Source organism: Gymnoscopelus microlampas (assembly GCF_963454915.1).
Source record: "Gymnoscopelus microlampas genome assembly, chromosome: 7".
NCBI classification, from domain to species: domain Eukaryota; kingdom Metazoa; phylum Chordata; class Actinopteri; order Myctophiformes; family Myctophidae; genus Gymnoscopelus; species Gymnoscopelus microlampas.
The window spans coordinates 5,766,040-5,787,368 of record NC_139944.1 but is presented as its reverse complement, the minus strand read 5'-3'; the positions used below and the strand labels follow the sequence as shown (position 1 = coordinate 5,787,368).

General features: G+C 43.2%; 1 protein-coding gene across 1 annotated transcript in view; it reads left to right on the top strand.

Annotated features, from left to right (window-relative positions):
• adamts9 (ADAM metallopeptidase with thrombospondin type 1 motif, 9) overlaps window positions 1–21,329 on the top strand; it is a 68,563-nt gene that overhangs the window by 6,963 nt on the left and 40,271 nt on the right. Inside the window, exons 4-14 of the mRNA XM_084063210.1 lie at window positions 2,823–3,226; window positions 4,865–4,948; window positions 5,268–5,392; window positions 6,708–6,748; window positions 6,882–6,987; window positions 9,798–9,944; window positions 11,416–11,557; window positions 14,049–14,153; window positions 17,838–17,983; window positions 18,776–18,957; window positions 20,403–20,539. Coding sequence (XP_083919336.1) covers window positions 2,823–3,226; window positions 4,865–4,948; window positions 5,268–5,392; window positions 6,708–6,748; window positions 6,882–6,987; window positions 9,798–9,944; window positions 11,416–11,557; window positions 14,049–14,153; window positions 17,838–17,983; window positions 18,776–18,957; window positions 20,403–20,539 — 1,619 coding nt within the window. The remainder of the gene's footprint in view (window positions 1–2,822; window positions 3,227–4,864; window positions 4,949–5,267; window positions 5,393–6,707; window positions 6,749–6,881; window positions 6,988–9,797; window positions 9,945–11,415; window positions 11,558–14,048; window positions 14,154–17,837; window positions 17,984–18,775; window positions 18,958–20,402; window positions 20,540–21,329) is intronic.

Genomic DNA, 21,329 nt, shown 5'->3' with positions numbered 1-21,329 from the left:
ACGATATATATGTGTACGGTCTGCGAGTGCGCGCACATCTGCTCGAACGTTTGTGATAAAGACAGCGTTATCAGGCCTTTTAACGAGTTCCCACAGACGTAAGCACAGGCGTAATGGTTTCCCCAGCATCACCTCTTAATGTCTCCTATATAAATCACAACAGGAACCTATTATATAATAGTAACTGAGCGATTTAGAGTAAATTGTTATAGGCAGCTGATGGCTATCTGATTGAAACCACCGGCGGGACTGCTTCACCACCAGGCTAAAAGGTGTGAATTAAGCCAAGATATACAAAAAAAAAGTGTGAACGTGGCTTCGCAAATGTATTGTAGAGTTTTTTTTTCAACTGAAGAGAACAAGGGAGGGTTGACACTGCCAGATTAGGTCTCATACTATAAATGGTAATGGCTGCACATATTTTGGGCGATCTAAAATGAAATTGTCCGTTACATGTTATTTGAGAAATTATATATAGCAAAATCCGGAGTGTTAACCACTTGACTTAAAGCACCACTGTGTAACTTTTTTGTAGTGAATAAAACCACATTTTTTCCAATCTGTATGGTAGAGTATGTTAATACAATAACTTATACAATTGGGGTGGTTGTATTTTGTCTACCTGCTCTTCTATTGAGATTTATATTGTGGGAAAAGTCATGTCTCACCTATAGACACAGGATCTCACTGAAGTTTGACCTGATGGTCAAGATTCAATTCATCCCCTGAGCAAGCAGGCAGGCTCTATTAGCTCAATGGTCAAAAATGTCAGCACCGGGTTCAAATCCGGGGTAGTAGAGGAAAGTTCACCAGCTTTAATTTGTGATACGAATAGCAAAAAAAGCAGATCTACAAGTTCAAAGCGTGCCACTTCACGAGTCTTTGCAGCTTGAGATCATTTTAGCTATTTTGTTTAGCATTTTGGACGTGTTGTAATGTTTTGAACGCTTTCGTACCTAAACCATATATCATTACATGGCACTTTGTACTTAGAGTCTCCCCATCTTACAGTACTTACAGTACCACAAAAATAATAGCATTGATTCAGCAGAATGTGGAGTGGCAAATTATCTCCGTTCTCAAAGGTCACCGGCGATACGTATGTATGCCCAAACCTGCAAATAAATCAGGTTAAAGCCTGTTCAGTCAGCACACTGCCTGCAGCTACGGTGCAACAGTGAGAGCGCTTTAAACCCAAGCTCTCACACAGGAAAAGCCCTTTTTGGAGGTTCACTCGTGTATCATCCCATCTCAGTTTACTGCCTGGACTTCCTGTTGACTCTTGCACTTCCTCTGCTCCTTTGATAAGCGACTTGGACAGACCTGCCACCGTCAAAGACACTGAGTCAATTGTATAGACGCGAAAACGATACCAGCCTCAAAACGTTTACGCAATCGAAACAAATCGGGATTGTGTGTTTTCTCTTACACGTAAAACACGTTTCTGCATCTGTCTTTGTTTTCATCGCACGTTCACCATCTGCGCGTGTTACGTTGTGTGTTGTAGAGCTGAATGGGATTGTGTTTGGGTTAGCGGTAGTGTGTGTGTGTGTGTGTGTGTGTGTGTGTGTGTGTGTGTGTGTGTGTGTGTGTGTGTGTGTGTGTGTGTGTGTGTGTGTGTGTGTGTGTGTGTGTGTGTGTGTGCGAGAGCTCTTTCTTGCAGTTTTTTTCTTCTCATCCCAAAATGAATGAATAGGAGCCACTATTCTGCCTTATACAAACCTTCTTTGTACCTCTGTGCTGCAGACAAAACTGGCTTCTTTTCCGATTTACACTCATGAATCATAAGCAGAACGTTACCAGATCCCCGTTAGTGCTGCAGTGTAAGCATCACTTACGGAAATGGTGTTTTGCATTGCGGGTGGTACGGCCAGAGGCGGTGATGATCAGTGCATGCTGAGAAAACTAAAAGTGTGGCCCTCGACAATGACATTACGGTTGCCATTTCGTGATTGAATTCAGGCTTATGAGTGCCAGGTTTACCTGGCATGAACTTTTCTTTGCCCCCCCCTTCAGAGAGACAGAGAGAGAGAGAGAGAGAGAGAGAGAGACACGCATAGAAAGAAAGAGAGACACAGCACCTCAGGCGATATTCATTTGTCAAGCCATTCTTTCAGCGACAATAAACAAACGCGAGAGGCAGGGGCAGCATTACTTTAATACATTATATGCACTCCCGGAACGGCAACCTTTAGAGGCATAAACATATACTCAGACTCACGGCTTCGTCATCAGTGTAGTATACTCATCACAAACACACATCAGATGCTTGAAAGGTATTTTACCACCTCGTCCATCAGCCGTCCATCTATGTCTTTGGTTTCCAAAGTTTTTAGCTGAAGACCCAAAAGAAACATTTGACCTTTGCCCGGGACCCAAACTAGTGAAAATAGCAGATCTACAAGCTCACACAACGCGTCACACGCAGATCTGCTATTTTCACAAATTCTTAAACGTTTTATTATTTATTTATGGAAACGATTAGATGTTTTTATTATCATTTATTAAATACTTTTGAAAAAAATGTTTTAATTCATGAAAAGTTGTGATTTATTTTGTTTAAACTTTTTTTGAATCTTTTGGAATAATATTATATTATTTATATATATATATATATATGTATTATTTTTTATAATGTAGGAAACTATTTCTTTTTTACTTGCGACCCATACAAATTGGTCCGTGACCCCAAACATGGGTACCGAGTCGACAGACACACTGTTTGGGGAACAGTGATCTTATACGTGTGCTTATACAAACGTGCTCCATTTTTTACCCTGTGGCTCCGCTCCACCTCTCTCTCTCTCTCTCTCTCTCTCCAGGACACGAACAACACCGACACAACAAGAGGCACAACAAGCTGAAGAAGAAAAGACCAGCGGTGGGTGGTGGGGCGAGCGCCGCACCGCGCCGCCCGGCTCCCGTGGACGCTGCCGCCGCCGCCGCCGGCGGCAGCAGCACGATGCTTAATGACTTGGAGACTCTGAGTGCCGGGCTGCTCGGCGACGCCTTGCTCAGATCGGAGGGCGGTGCTGTCGGCGCTGGACCGTCCAATGATAGCAGCAGCAGCAGCAGCGGCGGCGGCGGAGACTCGGGACCTCACAGGAGATCAAAGCGCTTCCTGTCCTACCCGCGCTTCGTGGAAGTCATGGTGGTCGCCGACAGCAAGATGGTGGAGCACCACGGGGGCAACCTCCAGCACTACATCCTCACCTTAATGTCCATCGTAAGTGCTTCGCGCGCGCGCGCTCCGCTCGAGCGGCGGCCCCGCCCTCCGCACGTGCTTTTTGTTTGTATTTCGGGGGGGGGGGATGCATGCACACAACACAGAGGAGTTTGCGGCACGTGTGTAAATGTTGTCCATTATATCGCCGCTGTCAGGCAGAAACCTCTTATCTCCATATTTTAACGCATTAAGAGTAGACCTGAGGCGATTCTTTAAAAAAAATTGTTTTTGGAAAAAAAAAGGCTTTTCAAAAATAGCAGATCTACAAGCTCATAGCGCGGCACTCGGTGCTGCGCTATGAGCTTGTATATCGGCTATTTTTGAATAGCCAAAGAATTCTAAAATGACACAGATGCGTTCCAGGTCTTAATGGGTTAACTTTATGTGTTTCTTCGTAAATGAATGACCTTGATCGTGCGATCGTCACACAAAAAGCATCAAAAAGTAGCAGATCTACAAGCTCAAAACACTTCACTTCGTGTCACCTTTTTGAGCTCGTTAGATCTGCCGCGTTTTTTAATTTGAATCCTGAAAAGTAACCGTTTCAGACATACGAGGTTTCCACCCGACAAGAGACGATATGCACTTCTGATTTTTTTTCTTTTTTTCCCTTCATGTGTAGTGTGTATGTACAGTATGTAATGTTCCTGCACAGCACTTCCATGTGTAAATGCTCGTCCCCCTTGGGGGGCTGCTCGCCAAGTCGGGAGGGAGGGAGAGAGGGAGAAAGGGCAGCCTAGGGCAGGGGTAAACACCGCTTTCAAACAGCTGGGGAGGCGGGGGGGGGCTGCAGCTTGAGGCAGAGTCTGTCTGACAGCTTTGATGAATGTTTAAAAAAAAAAAAAAAAATCTGCCCAGGTATGTCACATAGATGGCATACTAGTGGTCCCACTTCAAATAAATACTGGGCTTCTTGCAGGCGTCTAGAGGAGGCCTCACGGGCCAGGGGAGGTGAGGGGTGGGATGGCGGGGGGTGGGGGTGGGGTGGGATTGACCTATATATTCTGGCCCTGGCAAAGCGCTGCCTTCTCCACAGGGACCACAGGGCCCATTATCAGCTTCTCGCTCCAATCCAAAGCCAAAATTCCCCCGGTTTTCCCTGCTTGAGAAACCATGCACTCAAGTGGCCATTCCTCTTGAGTTTTCATTTAACTCCCAAGCGCGTGAAGAAATTACTCTTTAACCCATTAAGACCTGGAACGCATATGTGTCACTTTAGATTTCTTTGGCTATTCAAAAATAGCAGATATACAAGCTCGTAGATCTGCTGTTTTTGAAAAATCTTGATTTTTTATATTTTTGTTCAAAAAACTGCTAGGATTTAGAAAACATTTTTAAGAATCGCCTCAGGCCTTAATGGGTTAAGTGTCCATTCTTTACTCTAGGAGCGTAAAAGTGGATACAATTTTCATGCACTGAGGATTTTAAATCCCTTCAAAAACCTGGTTGTCCCTATGTCGTTACAGGTGAAAAAGGGGTTAGAAACGGTCTTAACTTTCAAAACGTTGACCAAAATCACCAGGCGATGTGTCGTTTGTGAGCTTGTAGAACAGCTATTGTAGTTTTTTATTTTTATTTGCTGCAATAAGTGGTTCAAAAGTTTGCATTTGGTAACTTTCCCCTCCCTTTTCCTTCCAGGTGTCTTCCATCTACAAGGACCCCAGCATCGGCAATCTGATTAACATTGTGATTGTGAAGTTAGTCATAATAAACAACGAGCTGGTGAGATGACTCGAGACTGTGTTTTCGTATCGTCTCTGTCGGGCGGAAAACCTCATATAATAGCAGATCCACAAGCTTGCGTAGCTGCTATTTGCGATACTTCCGTGTGATGCTGCAGTGTGTGTGATCAAGTAGGCCGTTGATTTACCAAAGAGAGCACAAAAAGTTTAAATATTGAGATGAGAGGTTTCTGCCCGCCAGTGACGATATCCAATGATCAAAACTTTGAGCGCACAACGCAGCGGCATTCAACCTTCACACATGCACTCTGTCTCTCTCTCTCTCTCTCTCTCTCTCTCTCTCTCTCTCTCTCTCTCAGGAGGGTCCAGCCATTTCCTTTAATGCACAGACCACTTTAAAGAACTTCTGCATCTGGCAGCAGGACCAGAACATTCTAGATGACAGCCACCAGTCCCACCACGACACAGCCATCCTCATCACCAGGTACATTGACACATCATGACACAGCACATCCTCATCACCAGGTACACTGACACATCATGACACAGCACATCCTCATCACCAGGTACACTGACACACCATGACACAGCACATCCTCATTACTAAGTATAGGAAGAACTTGAGTTATCAGCCATTTATTATTGAAACATTTGCTTATCATTTCTCAAAATGTTACTTTTTTAAAAATTAATTAAAAAACAGTATTTTAATGAATTAAATAAAGCAGGTGTACAAGCTCGTAGTGCGGCACAAAGTGATGCGCTGTATGTGAGCTTGTAGATCTACAATCTTTTGAATACGCAACGTGTAAATGGATAAAGTGGTTAAAATGATTGCAATTGATTAATGATTAACATTTTTTGCAAATCTAATGAAAAAGGCGACAACGTCTTGACAAAAACGTGAACTTGTAATCATTGTATTTTGTGGATTCAGATGTAATGATGTCATTACTTGTACCACTACACATGTTATTTATTTGATTAAATGTCCCTGCGGACTGGTGTATGTGGGAAAAACATCACGCCAGCTCAAACAAAGAATGAGTGAGCATAAAAGCACAATAAGGAGAAATGACAGGAACTACCCAGTAGCAGTACATTTTAATGACTTCAAACATGACATCTCATCGTTCAAATTCCAAGGGATTGAAAAAGTTATTCTACCTGAGAGATGGGGAAACATAGATGAAATACTAAACAAAAGAGAAGTTTATTGGATTTATACCCTACAAACATTATTCCCAAAAGGGTTGAACGATGAAATTCCATGGCATGTGATGTTGTAATTCATTGTGGGACTATGCATTTGAAAACTCTGTAATACTATATATATTAATTGTCTGGGCAAAACCAAGCTCTAATGCAAAGTTAAGAGTGACTTATGAAAGCCGCAAGGCCGATGTTTTCATTTCTTAAGTTAGTTTCTGTAAAAACATATTGTGAATATTTGTAAATAATGGATGTATATATGTTGAGTCTGGGCAAATCGACAAGCTCACACACTAGAGACAATCATTGAGTGACACTCCCATTGGGAGTGTGATTGTCTCACACCTGTGAACCAGATGGAGTGTTTGTATATAAGAGCACAAAGTGATCAGTATTGTAAGACACTATTGAAGAAGGTCCAGACGGACCGAAATGTTTGTCATTAATAAAAAAAAGTGAGTTGCCACAGCAAGATACAGTGTGCGGGACTTCTTGTTTGATTCAGTGGATTCAGATGGAAACATGAGTGTATACTATAGTGTGATAATATAGTGTGATAATGACCCTTTGATCTGTCTTCACCACAGGCAGGACATTTGCAGAGCAAGGGATAAGTGTGACACTTTAGGTAAATATGCCTATATACGCATAATAAATATATCACAAAAGAGTAATTTAATCATGACCATGGCGATTGTGATGGTAATGATAATAGCAATGATGTGGATGAATATTAAAAAACATCCACGTTTTTCTTGAAGGTCTCGCGGAGCTGGGGACAGTGTGCGATCCTTACAGGAGCTGTAGCATCAGCGAGGACAACGGACTCAGCACTGCGTTCACCATTGCTCACGAGCTCGGTCACGTGTAAGTGCGCCTGGTCTTTTCCTCCGATTTGAATGGCTGATTTCTCTGAGCTGGGGTCACTATTTCTGGTTAGCGAGAGCTGTGGATTCACGTTGGCACCTATGGGGCTCTCATGATTGTGACATTTAGTAAACAAAAAAACATTTGCTATGACAAAACAACTTAAATACACAAAGAAATGACTGAGATTGACCGATCAAAATAAATATTGTATTTTGTCCAAGATACGCCATATTTAATATTTTGTAAAAACATAAAAACAATTATGCAAAATAATTGTGATTATCTCAAATAATTGGGATTACGCGATTATTTAGTAATCTATCAGTGCCCAGGGAGATTGGTGGAGCTTCACTAGGTCCCAGAAATGCAAGCTATCATCTCCCCTCCCTTGAAGAACTAAGTCCAATAAACATTATTCTTGAGGCCATTTAGGGGGAGAGATTAACTGCTATTTAATCTCCTTTTTCCCTGATCACTAATTCTTTTTTTTCTCCTTTCTTTCTTTTCATAATTACTTTATCAAATAGAGGTACGGCAAAAAAAACAAAAAACATTTTCAATCAGTTTCAAGTTTTTCCCCCATGGTTGAATAAAGGAGAGAAAGGAAACTGCAGTGTAAGGTTGTTCAGGGCCGCAAATTTGTTGACCTTCTGTAAAAAAAAAGTCTGCATTGTACAAAGCCCCGAGTCAGCTCGGAGCCCATGGGCTGACTTTGCTAATATTGGAGACTGTTACAGACCCTAACAGCCCTACATACTGTATCTCTAACAAACAAAATGCTCTTTCTAACTCGACACACAAAAGGTGGGATTGTTGAATTCCTTCTTTTTCTTTTATCCGCATCAAGAGGTGACCACATTGCTGGAAGAATGCGTAGGCACATGGAGCTCGGTGCTATACGGTACCTGTCGGCTGGGTGAGCAGAGTAGCACCGACCGTGTCCTACTGTACCTATCCAATGGGCATTATTTACTTTACCCGTAAACTCTGAAAGGTTTTTGCCTTTACATTCACCCGGCTCAGCTTCAGGTTCATTCAAGCTGTTGCCACATAGTATCCGGCGGGAGTCAGACTGTACAAATAGCATACGGCAGCATTACATTCACATAATCGTTGCTTTCGGCCAGAAACCTCCTGTCTCCATATTCTTAACTTTTTGCGTTTTTTCGCAAATTAACACCCTGCTTGATCATGCTACAGCGTCACACGAAAGCATAAAAAGTAGCAGATCTGCAAGCTCGAAACGCAGCGCGAAGCGACGCGTTTCGAGCTTGTAGATCTGCTACTTTTTCTATTTTTGACTTTGAATCCTGAAAAGTAACAGTTTTGGACATATGAGGTTTCCACCCGACAGAGACGATATGGATTCCAGTGACTACAAAAGGACCCATTTCGGCTCGCAAATGAAACACTTCGTTTAATCTTTAAAGTCTGCGTTGCCACAGTCCTATTTCCTCCTAGATAATGGTCCTTGGGTATTACTATTATTATTTCCTGATTGTTTTTCTCCCTCCCCACATGCACACCACACCACAGACCGTCTCCCCAAAAGCACTTCTCTCTCTCTACCCGTCTGTCTCCTTTGTCACAGGGAAATAGTGATCTTTTTTAAACACTTCACATTAACTGATAGATGCTCGGGGTGGTAAAGTTCCTGTCCACCACCTCAGTGAATAGTGTCTCTGTCGGGTGGAAATACATATCTCAGCCTGTCGGGCAGAAACCAGCTGTCCAAAATATTAACGTTTCAGGAAATAAAAAATTAAAACATGTTTTTAGATCAACACAATACTGCATATTACTGCATATACAGTAAGTAAGACGTTCGCGAGATCTGCCGATTTGTGTACCATTTTGCCTCTAGTGGCCCAATAGGCTCTATTCACAACAGCCATATTATGAAGACATTCACAGGTGTTACCAATGATACTAATGAAAGCTCTGTTCCATTCTGGTCAAACAGAGTCAGGGTGCTAATATTGTGCATGTTGGCTCACTGGAAACACTCTGTTACACCAGTGGGTCTACAGTTGGGGTCCAGGGACCCTCATGGGCTTCCAAATGGCCCCTTACAGGTGTGTAACTCTGAGAGTGTACACCGATGTGGAACCAAATGGACCCATAAGGGTCCATTTGGTTCCATTTGTACACTCAGAGTTATGGGGGTCGTGGAAACCACTGTGCTAGACTAAATGGAACATAGCCTTCATTAGTATCATTGGTAACACCTGTGAATGTCTTCATAATATGGCTGCTGTGAATAGAGCCAATAGACCATATTCACACGGCGGCCATATTGCCATTAAGTCAATTAAATGCCACCCCAGTTGCCACCCTAGTTGCCATAGCAACGCAATGTTAAATTCCAAAATGGCCGCCGTGTGAATATGGACTATGGGGATGGTTTATCTTTAATCATTGAATATCGTTGGTAAAGGTGGAGGCACTACATCCTCCTGGTGGGAGGAGCTCCTCGGGCAGGTGAGCCAGTAGGGGCAGCAGATTGGCAGATTTTGCGAGAGAAATAAACAACTAGGTCTATGAAAACAAGCAACTACTGTAGGCTACATAATCACTTTAAACCTGTATACTGTTAGATCGGCTATTTGAAAATAGCAGATCTAGAAGCTTTTGTGTTACGATGCGATGTGTTGTGAGCTTGTCGATCGGCTATTTTCGCGCTCAACCATAATGGGGTTTAAGTGGTTAAAGAAGTGATCTACTGTACGGTAGTTTTTTGCGTCACCGCCACCGTTGACGATGACACAAACATGACACGTTTTGTTTGAACATCTTCTGCCCGACAGGTTCAACATGCCCCACGACGACAGCAACAAGTGCAAAGAGGACGGGGCTAAGATCCAGCAGCATGTGATGGCGCCCACGCTCAACTACAACACCAACCCCTGGATGTGGTCCAAATGCAGCCGCAAGTACATCACAGAGTTCCTCGAGTAGGTCGAACTCCTTTCAACAAGCATAGAGGATTATCTAAGACCAGTGGTTCTCAACCTTTTCAGGCCATGACCCCCCCCCCACAATTGTTTTTTTTAATAATAATAATAATAATCACATTTGAACTGGGGAGTGGGGACCCCCACCCTGACAAGCGCGGAGTTGAGTTGAGGGATTCAATTGAGTTTGACTCGGTTCTACAGATAAATATTGTGGAAATAGCTGATCGATTGTGAGCATGTAGATCAGCTTTTTTCAAATGTTTTGCCTCTTTCTTAAGTTAATATTTGACAATTTGGCCAATGTTTAAAAAAAAAAGTTGTATAGTATAGTTTGTTGATTACATTTTTCATTTTAGAGGTATTAAAAAGGTCTGAAAAATCATTAAATTATAACTTTATAGAAATGTGCAGATACCCTGAATACACCTATACTGTATGTTGGTTTGTTTACTGTTGAGTGAGACACCAATGTTGCATATTAAGCAAATTATCAAAGGAACCACTCCAAAATCATTTGGGGACCCCCCCTGGGGGTACCAACCCCCATGTTGAGAACCACTGATCTAGATCACTGTTTCCCGCGGACCAATTGTTATAGTTCGCGAGTAAATATCCCCTTTTTTCCATTTCCTACATACAAAAAATGAATCAAAAGTTTAAACTTTTCATCATCAAACTTTTTATCAATTTCATAAAAAAAAAAAAAAATCGTATCATTTTATTTATGATAGGCCTAAGGGAAAATAGCAGCGCATAAAGTGACTTGTTGTGAGCTTGTAGATCTGCTAGTTTCACTAACAAACGTCTAACGTCTCTTTCGGGTCTTGAGCCAAAAAGTTGAGGGAACCACTGATCTAGATAACAATTTAGCTATTGCGTCACTGTCTGAGAGATTTATGGTGTTCAATTAGCAGTGCCAAAGTTATTTCGATGATTGATTGATTTAATTGCTTAAGTCATTTGATTGATGCAATTCCCTGAGCAATAATGATGACAGAAAAGTGGTTAAGAGATGCAATCTTACACCTATTATAGATGATTAATAACAGTTTACTGGCCAGAGTGAGCGCACACGTACTGTAGGGCTAGTGGTTCTCAAAGTGGGGTCCAGGGGGTCCCCAGCAAAATGTGTACTTTATCCATTTATATGTTGGCTATTCAAAAATAGCAGATCTACAATCTATAAGCTTGTACATATGATATTTTTGTAGATATTTGAAGGATATCGAAAATGTTTGGAAAACTTTGAATAATTTCGATATTTTTTTTTAACATAAACCTTCTCTTCCGGGGGTCCTTGACATGAAAAAGTTTGAGAACCACAGCTGTAGTAGGGGGTTCTGTGTATGTGCAGAGAATAAAAAACCTCTCCGACTGTACTGAGTGTGTTTTCTGTCTGTTTTGTGTCTTCTTGTTTCCTCCCCTTTTTTTTCTTTTTTTAAGTCATTTTATTTTTATTTCTTAATAGCACAGGATATGGCGAGTGCTTACTCGACGAGCCCCTTTCTAGGCCGTACAGTCTCCCACAGCAGCTGCCCGGGAGGATATACAATGTCAATAAACAGTGTGAATTGATATTCGGGCCGGGGACACAGGTGTGCCCTTATATGGTGAGTGAAATCTCTGTAAGCTGTCCCATGCTCTCTCTCTCTGTGTGTGTGTGTGTGTGTGTGTGTGTGTGTGTGTGTGTGTGTGTGTGTGTGTGTGTGTGTGTGTGTGAGTGTGTGTGTGTGTGTGTGTGTGTGTGTGTGTGTGTGTGTGTGTGTGTGTGTGTGTGTGTGTGTGTGTGTGTGTGTGTGTGTGTGTGTGTGTGTGTGTGTGTGTGTGTGTGTGTGTGAGGACCAAATGTGAGTGTGCACACGGATGGAGTCACCCACACACTATTCACCAACATGATACAAGGTGCCCTTTGTCACCAACACACTCTCACTCCCCAAACGGCCTATCGTGACTTCTTGGGCCAAATGTGACCTAACATCAAATGTTTGACCGAATGTTTGATCTGGCGCTGTCCTGGGCAATAGGCTCTATGCACAGCAGCCATATTGGAAAGAAATTGGGCCTCTTCCTTACTTCCTTCACAGGTTTTACCAATGATACTAATGAAGGCTCTGTTCCATTCTGGTCAAACAGAGTCAGTGTGAGGATATTGTGCATGTTGGCTCACTGGAAACACTCTGCTACACCAGTGGGTCACAAAGTGTGGTCCAGCGACCCTCATGGTTCCAAAGGGGGTTCCAAATGGCCCCTTACGGATGTGTAACCTTTTAATGTCCGTGACATTAAAAGGTTTGAGAACCACAGTGCTACATGAAATGGAACAGAGCCTTCATTAGAATCATTGGTAACACCTGTGAAGGAAGTAAGGAATATCGGCCCAATTTCTTTCCAATATGGCTGCTGTGCATAGAGCCTATTCCGCACTCCAGGAATGTGGAAGTGCCGTTTTCAAACCCAAGGCGTAAAAGGGTGTTTGCTAAAAAAAATAAACAATTAAAACGACTGGCGTGCCGCCTAAAGCGGACTTGGAGGCACCACCGAGCAAGCCGGCAGGCGAGCCGTGTCGAGGGTTTGCGAAGTCCGCTTCAGCTGACTCAGCGCAGTTCGAGTTATGTCCCACTGTTGTGTGACACTTACAACAATGAAAAGTCGACCTTGCGACCCACTAGCTGACCCCCAGCGGTTCTTGGGGGGAGGGTTCCAGGGGGTCCCCAGCTAAAATTGTTAATACAGCAGTCATATCACAGTCATTTTAACCACTTTATCCATTTATACGGCTATTCAAAAATAGCAGATGTACAAGCTTCTTTTTTTTATCTCGAAAATGTTTGAAAAAATTACGCAAATCTTGTCTCTGAAATAAATATACATTTGGGTGTCCTTGACGTGAAAAAGTGTGAGAACCATTGGTGTAAAAGGCCAGTAACATAATCACATACCTATGGAGTCACCTTCAGGGCAACAATGCTTGATAATGACTGTAAGTTGAACATCTGTCAAAAATCATTATAGGCCTCCATAGTTGAAAGCATGTCTGCTGTGAAATTAGTATTCCTCCTGACCTTTTCTGAAGAGCAATATACCCAACAAATGAAAGTTCTGTCAGTAGCTATAGGCAAGGCAAGGCAAGGCCATTTTATTTGCACAGCGCATTTCAACAACAAGGCAATTCAATGTGCTTTACACAGAACATCAAGCACACTTGTACACAATTGTACAATGACATTAGGATGCATGAAACAAAATAAGTAAAAAATAACCGATTCAATTACAGTGCAGCAGAGAAAGAAAAAGAGGAGGGGGGGGGGGGGTATTCCTTTTAAGTGCTGAAGGCATTGAGTGATATTTCTCAGCACTCAGCACAATGTTTTGCCTCAGGTCTCAAGGTTAACTCTGTTACACGTGTGCACACGCATTCGTGTGTGTGTGTGTGTGTGTGTGTGTGTGTGTGTGTGTGTGTGTGTGTGTGTGTGTGTGTGTGTGTGTGTGTGTGTGTGTTTGTATTACTATCCTTGTGAGGACCAAATGTCGGCAAGTATAGCAGAATTTCAGGACTAGACATTGTGAGGACCTTTTTTCCTGGTCCTCACAAGACAAATTGTTGTTTTATTGTTGACCTTTTTTTGTTTGTTTTTTGAGATACGTTTACATTTAGGAAGATATTCAGGTTTGGATTAGGATTAGACACTTAGAGGTCAGGTTTAGGGGGTTGCAATTTGAGTGAAACATTTATACCTATTTGCGTGCCAGTGTCATGCACCAATAGCCGACGCGTTGTGAGCTTGTAGGTCGGCTATTTTTCGGTTCTTGGCTTACTGATAAAAACTGCCAAAACATTTTAAACCCATTAAGACCTGGAACGCATCTGTGTCACTTTAGATTTCTTTGGCTATTCAAAAATAGCAGATCTACAAGCTCATAGCGCGGCACCGAGTGCCGCACTACGAGCTTGTAGATCTGCTATTTTTTGAAAAATCGTGAAAATTATTATTTTTTCCGATTTTTTTTTGGGGGATATTGAATTTTTTTAGACGCGGCCTCAGGTCTTAATGGGTTAAGAAAGGCATTCATTAAAAAATCGTCTTCCTGTGTGTTCTCCAGACCCAGTGCCGCAGGCTGTGGTGCACCAGTCCAGAGGGGGCCCAGAGGGGGTGCAGGACCCAGCACATGCCCTGGGCGGACGGCACTGACTGCTCCCCGGGAAAGGCAAGTATACACCTCGAAACCCACCGACGCAACGCACAAGACTTCATGACAGGTTGTAGTGTTGTGTAGGAACACAGCACATGGAATGAACTGGTGTCTGTTGAAGGAAAGGTTTTAGATCAGTGGGGTCTGAGCAAGTGGGGGTCCGGGAAGGGGTCCCTAATCCTCTTCCTAATCTTAATCTGTTTAACCATATTTGGCTATTCAAAAATAGCTGATCTACAAGCTCACAACACATCACATCGTGAAGCGTTGTGAGCTTGTAGATCAGCCATTTTTTTAAAACTAGAGGTTCCGGCCACTACGCAGTCCTCACACCTACGTTGCACCGTAGATCCGACTGATATGGGCATATAATATGGAGATATCTGAGGCAACGGCTGTCGTCTTAGTCGCGTCCACGCATGCGTTGGGTATGTGTTGGGTATGTGTTGGGTTGCTGTATGTGACGCATAACGCGTAGGAGTTAAAAACTTGTGGAACTTTTAGAACCTCCTTAGACAAACACACACACACACACACACACACACACACACACACACACACACACACACACACACACACACACACACACACTTCATCAGGCTGCGTGCAAACTGACAACGCTTGGACGTACGTCTTGTCGTCTGACATTCTTCTCTCACAGTCAACAAATGCCCAGCAGGATCTACATTCTTTTCCGGCGGACACGTTGCTGAGGCTAGTTTGGCTCGTTTTAACCCAGGTGGCTATAGCTCTCTGCTCCCCTCGGTCTGTAGGCTTCAGTGGCTAGTTTGGCTCGTCTTTACCCAAGTCATATTCACCTCGTCCTTAAAGCTGAAGGAGTGTGTCGTCGCCCGGGAAGCAAGGATGGCTCGTTCGTCCATTTTATTGCCGCACATTTTCATTCCTTTTCTGGCTTTTATCTTTTTAATGTCCCTGGATCCGGGGTCTCCTACCCCCTCAACAACCCCGCCCACCTACAAACAACTGTCATCTGGGGTGAGTGCTATAATAAAGGAACATGCTTCCTCTGGTCTCTGCTGCGTTTAGCTCTCTGAGTTATAATCTTGCTTGCTGTGCACACCTACCAGCTATTATGATTCTCCAGGACTGTTTTCACTGTCACAAAAAGCTGGTGTCATCTCATGACGACAAGGTCCCTGTATTTGCATACAACAGAAACACGTGTATTGTTCTTCTTTTTGCTATTTTCATCTGGCAACGTTGAACCCAATCTTGGTCCTGTGTCTCCTACCCACCTCACAACCCCCTTCTAGAGGTTTACATATTGTTCATTTGAACATACGTAACTATATACACTGACCAAATTAGAGACATGTTTGACTACGGCAGGGCGATTGTCATATCCTTTTCTGAAACTACGCTCGATGATACCGTCAAGGACACCGAGATAGCAGTGAGTACGGTGCTCTCATTCAGTGTCACTTTGACTATGCATGTACCTCATGTTTTCTCCAAGTCGCTGAAGACAAAGCTGCAGACCTCCCAAAATAAGCTAGTGAGGTTACATCTAAAATGTAACCCCAGGTCTCATCTTACCTCCGCCCACTTCAGTAGCCTGGGATGGCTAAGAGTGGAGGAGAGAGTATCTCATCTCTCACCGTGTCTGGTCTTCAGTATCCTAGATGCTTCAGTTCCCAAATACTTGCTTAATTACTTGCCCAGAGTGAGGGATGCTCACAGGTACCCAACCAGGGGTTGTGTTTTATCATGCAGCCACTACTCTGGAATGCCCTTTTTTGTGTATAATCCACGTTGGCCGGCGATTTCCTAAATAATGACATTGTTGTGATTTTTTTAAACTGCCAATAAAGTATTCTATCCATCTATCTAAACCTAACCTCTAAATGTGTAATCCTAATCTTAAACCCAACCTGAAAGTTTTTGTACTAATTGTAAACCTAACTCCCCAAATATTTTTCAACCATAAAACAGAAATTTATTTTCCAGGAAAATGGTCCTCACAACATCGATTTCTCAAATTTGAATAATACAAACGCACACGCATATGCACATGCACACGCACACGCACGCACACGCACAAACTGAGGATTGTTTACGTCAGTGTCCGATCCCATTCTATGCGAGTACTGCACCACAACCAAGCTGTTGTCAGTCAGACTAGTTGGTCAGTTGATCTCTCTGCCGGAGAGCTTTAAGAGGATCCAACTGTTACAACCCAAGAATGTATTTATTGACCATGTGCACATGATTCTTTTCCTGTCCTCTGGGCCAGACAGATGCAGTGCTCAGTGAAATTCCCTTTTCTTTTCTCTCTCTCTCTCTCTCTCTCTCTCTCTCTCTCTCTCTTTCTTTCCATTTGCTTGCTCTGTATAATTTCTCCCAGATTAGCATCAAAGCAGAATGTGAGACATGTGAACAGATAGATGTGTTGCCAGCTCCAAAGACCCAAAGCTTTTCATGTTGCTCACTCTCCATCCTGCTTCCTTCCTCTCTTTTCTCTCTCTATCTCTTTCTTTATTGCAAACGTTTTCACGTCAAAGGACCACAATCAAATTGAGATGCAAGATTTGTGTTGTTAAAGTTTCCGATATATTTCATTTTTTTCCCACAATTTCTTTTTTGGAAAATAGGCAATCTACAAGCTCACAACGCTTTGCACTGTGACACGTTGTGAGCTTGTAGATCGTCTCTTTTCAAAAAGCCAATGTACATAGTTAAAGTGGACAACTTATTTTAATGCTATATTAACATATTTTACTGGGGACCCCCTGAAACCCCCTCAAGGACCCCTGGGGGTCCTCGGAACCCACTTTGTGAACCAGTGAGTGCACTTCCTTTCGGTCTCTCTCCCTCCCTCTCTCTCCCTCCCTCTAACAAAAACTGAAAACAACATAACAGTAGAGGTACAGGGTCCAACACATTGGAAACATTTATCAATGGTTGCCACTGAAGGTGTTTTAGTTTGAATGTTGTAGTAGTTTTATTTTAGTTTTTTGTTTCAGTATTGTTAACCCATTTAGACCTGAGGCCTATTTTAAAAAACGCCTTCTAAATCCCGACCTACGTTTTCTGAAAAGCTTCAACTATTTATTCAAAAATTACAAAAAATGTATGTTGCTATATACTGTACATAGCAACAACAACCTCAAAAGGGTTCCCGGATATAAAGGGATAGTTGCCGGTATAAATGGGTTAAGTGTGGTATTGAATGTTAAATGTCACAAAAAGTAGGTTCTGTCTGAGCAGAATAGGCTCTATTCACAGCAGCCATATTATCACTTCCTTCCCAGGTGTTATCAATGATACTAATGATACCAATGAAGGCTCTGTTCCATTTAGTGTAGCACAGTGGTTTCCACGACCCCCATAACACATTACACTCTCAGAGTTACATATCTGTAAGGGGCCATTTGGAAGCCCATGAGGGTCCCTGGACCCCAACTGTAGACCCACTGGTGTAGCAGAGTGTTTCCAGTGAGCCAACATGCACAATATCAGCACCCTGACTCTGTTTGACCAGAATGGAACAGAGCCTTCATTAGTATCATAGTATCATTGGTAACACCTGTGAATGTCTTCGTAATATGGCTGCTGTGAATAGAGCCTATTGATATTGATTCATGATCCTGTGTACTGTGGCTTGAACCTAATAAATTGCATTGAAAATTGAAATAAAATACATCCATCTCTTTCTCTCTTTGCTCCGTACCACTGCAGCACTGCAAGCACGGCATGTGCATCGCCAAGGAGCACGACGCCACGCCCGTGGAGGGGGCGTGGGGCGTGTGGAGTCCGTTCGGCACCTGCTCGCGGACGTGCGGCGGCGGCATCAAGATGGCGGCCCGCGAGTGCAACCGACCCGTGTAAGCGCATGCACGGATAGCCCTCTTCTTTTCTCTTTGTAGTCGCGCATATCTCCTGGACCTTGTCTCCATTTTTCCTCTGCCTGCCTTTTAGTCAATGTACCATAGATAGATCAAGGGAGCATTGGGGGGAGAATTCCTTCCATAGCTGGCGTTTAGCGAAGCTTTGTGACGGAAGATCTTTAACGGAGGTGATTTGTGGGTAAACATTAGGTCATGGTGCCTTTCATCCTGGCTGGGTGGGTCAGTGGGGGGGGGAGGCTGGACACGGCCTGCTTGTAGATCTGTGGGATTTTGACAAGAAGTATTTGGATGGACAGATGAATGCATGGATGGATTGTGGGATGGATGACGCTTAAGATCAGTGGTTCTCAAACTTTTTTGTGTCAAGGACCCCAAAATTGATATGTATTTGACCACATGACCCCCATCTGAAAAGGTTTTGTGTCTGGGACCCCCAGAAGAGTAGATTTATGTAAAAATAAAAATAAAAGATTTTCAAAAATAGCAGATGTACAAGCTCACAGCATGGCACTATTTTTGAATAGCCATATACGTATATGGAAGTGGTTAAAATGATTGTGATGCTGGGGACCCCCTGGAATCAATGATCTGTGTCTATGAGCTTGTAGATCTGCTATTTTTGAAGAATCGTGGGGAAAAAAAACATTATTTTTGAAAAACAGTTTTTTTTTTAATCGGCCTCAGGTCTTAATGGGTTAATTCATTGATTGAGTGACGAGTCAACACCTGATCAGATGAGTTCATTGATCCTGTGTGTATGCTCTCCAGGCCCAGGAATGGAGGGAAGTACTGCGTGGGTCGCCGGATGAAGTTCCGTTCCTGCAACTCCGAGCCCTGCTCCAAGCAGAAGAAAGACTTCAGGGAGGAGCAGTGCACTGGCTTCGACGGAAGGCAGTTCAACATCAACGGTCTACCTCCCAACGTGCGCTGGGTGCCCAAGTACAGCGGAAGTGAGGATTACCCCCCCCTGCCCCCCTTTCCTGTCCCTCAGACCCCTGCAGCGTTGCATTAACCACATGAACCTGATTGGACCCCCCAAACTGATATGTATTTGGCCACAGACCCCCCCCCCCCCCCATCTGAAAACGTTTTAAGCCAGAGACCCCCAGAAGAGAAGATTTGTGTTAAAAAAAAACAATCCCCCAAAAATCGAAATCTTCCGAACATTTTCGAGATTTTTCAGAAGAAAATTCAAAAATAGCAGATATAAAAGCTTGCAACGCTGCAAGCTTGTATATCTGCTATTTTTGAATAGCCAACATAGAAATGGAGAAAGTGCTTGAAGTGATTGTGATGCTGTACCAGCTAATTTTGCTGGGGACCCCCTGGAACCCCCCCCCCCACCCAAGGACCCCACTTCGAGAACCACTGCCCTAGCGTCCCTACTCTGGCCGTGTCATGCTCATAATAGGCGAACATTCTAAAAAAATCACACCCAGTGTGAAGTGGGCGGTGTGGTCACAGTGGTCATCACAGTGATGGAAGTGATTCACTTAAAAAAAAACATAAAAGTGTTTTTTTTAAGTCCATACTGCTATTCATAGCCTGTGTGGCTGTGTTTCGCTAGCCAATCACAGTCCTGACTTTGCAAAGTCAGCCAATCACATTACAGCTAGTGGTGATGACACTAGCTGTAATGTGATTGGCTGACTTTGCAAAAGTATAGATTTGCATTGACTGTGGAAGGGTTAGCGTTGTAGACTGCGTTGTAGACTATTGGCCAATCACGGTGCAGGATTGGTCAGTGTCCAAACCTCACTTATAGGGGGCGGTTACACCGCCCCAGAAATATAGGTAAACTTTCCGCGAAAATAGAAGATCTACAAGCTCACAATGCCTTTGCAATGACGCAACACGTTGTGACTTTGCAGATCTCCTATTTGCACTATTTGCCGTACAATGAAGTGCAGAATTTTAAGTGGTTAAAGGGGTAGTCCACCCGGAAAAAATAAATAAAAAATCCATCGATTAGTCACCCCATGGAGACTTGATTTCATGGATATTTTTTTGTTTTTGCCGCATTCGTAAGCAAATAATTTGATGACCAGCGGACCGGTAGGCAGCGGTTCCGGTAGGAGAAACAAAGGAGACAGTTTGTGTCTCCTACCGGAACCGCTGCCGGTCATCAAATTATTGGCTTAGGAATGCGACAAAAAAAAATATATATCCATGAATTCATGGGGTGACTATAATCGATACCAAAAAAAAGTCATTTTGGGGTTGAACTATGCCTTTAATCCTGGAGAATGAACGACGGTGAACACAATGTCACGTCACATTTGGACAATTTCTTCAGGACTTAACGTTGAACTGAGAATCAATCATCGTTGGAACCTGCCGCATCGATAGCTTATCAATTAATTCTGTCTGTCTGTCTGTCTGTCCGTCTCGTCAGTCCTGATGAAAGACAGGTGCAAGCTGTTCTGCAGGGTGGCCGGCAGCACGGCCTACTATCAGCTCAGGGACCGGGTCATCGATGGCACGCCGTGTGGACCCGACACCAACGACATCTGTGTCCAAGGCCTGTGCAGGGTGAGCATGCCGCGACCTTTTCTTTTTATATCAACCCCCCCCCCAGAGAGCATTATCGAACATTAGCCACACGAGTGACAAGCGCGACAGTATGTCCATGACCCGAACAGCACGGAGCCATGACTGTATATCGTTACTGTCGGGCAGAAACCTCCTATCTCCATATTTCAACTTTTTGAGTTTTTGGGGAAATTAACGCCCTACCTGATCATACTAGAGTGGCACTCAAAAGCATCCAAAAATAGTGGCACACAAAAGCATCCAAAAATAGCAAAAAGTAGCAGATCCACAAGCTCGAAACGCGTCGCTTCGCACCGCGTTTCGAGCTTGTAGATCTGCCACTTTTTGCTATTTTTGGATTTGAATCCTGAAAAGTAACAGTTTTGGACATATGAGGTTTCCACCCGACGGAGACGATTATGTTTATCTAAATCAAACCTTCGGCGAAGCTGATGCATAGCGGCGTACATATACATACAGCTGGTTTAGTTACTTCATAAACACCTCATAAAGATTCACATGTCTTCATCCTCTATATAAACATGTTCTGCACTACAGCCAATTACATATGGAACAGCTTGGATGCCATTTCAAGGGTGGTTTTGCGAGGGGGAATTCATTTCAGATGTGTGTCAGTGATATGGGTATAACTCAATAATCTCTTGTGTAACTATTTCCGAGGGTCATTGGGTTTGATGTGGAGTTTTTTTTTCTCTTCTTTCTCTTCTTTTTTTTCCACCCTCTTTTCCAAGAACAACATTTCATAGGAAATAAACACATAGAAAAGTTT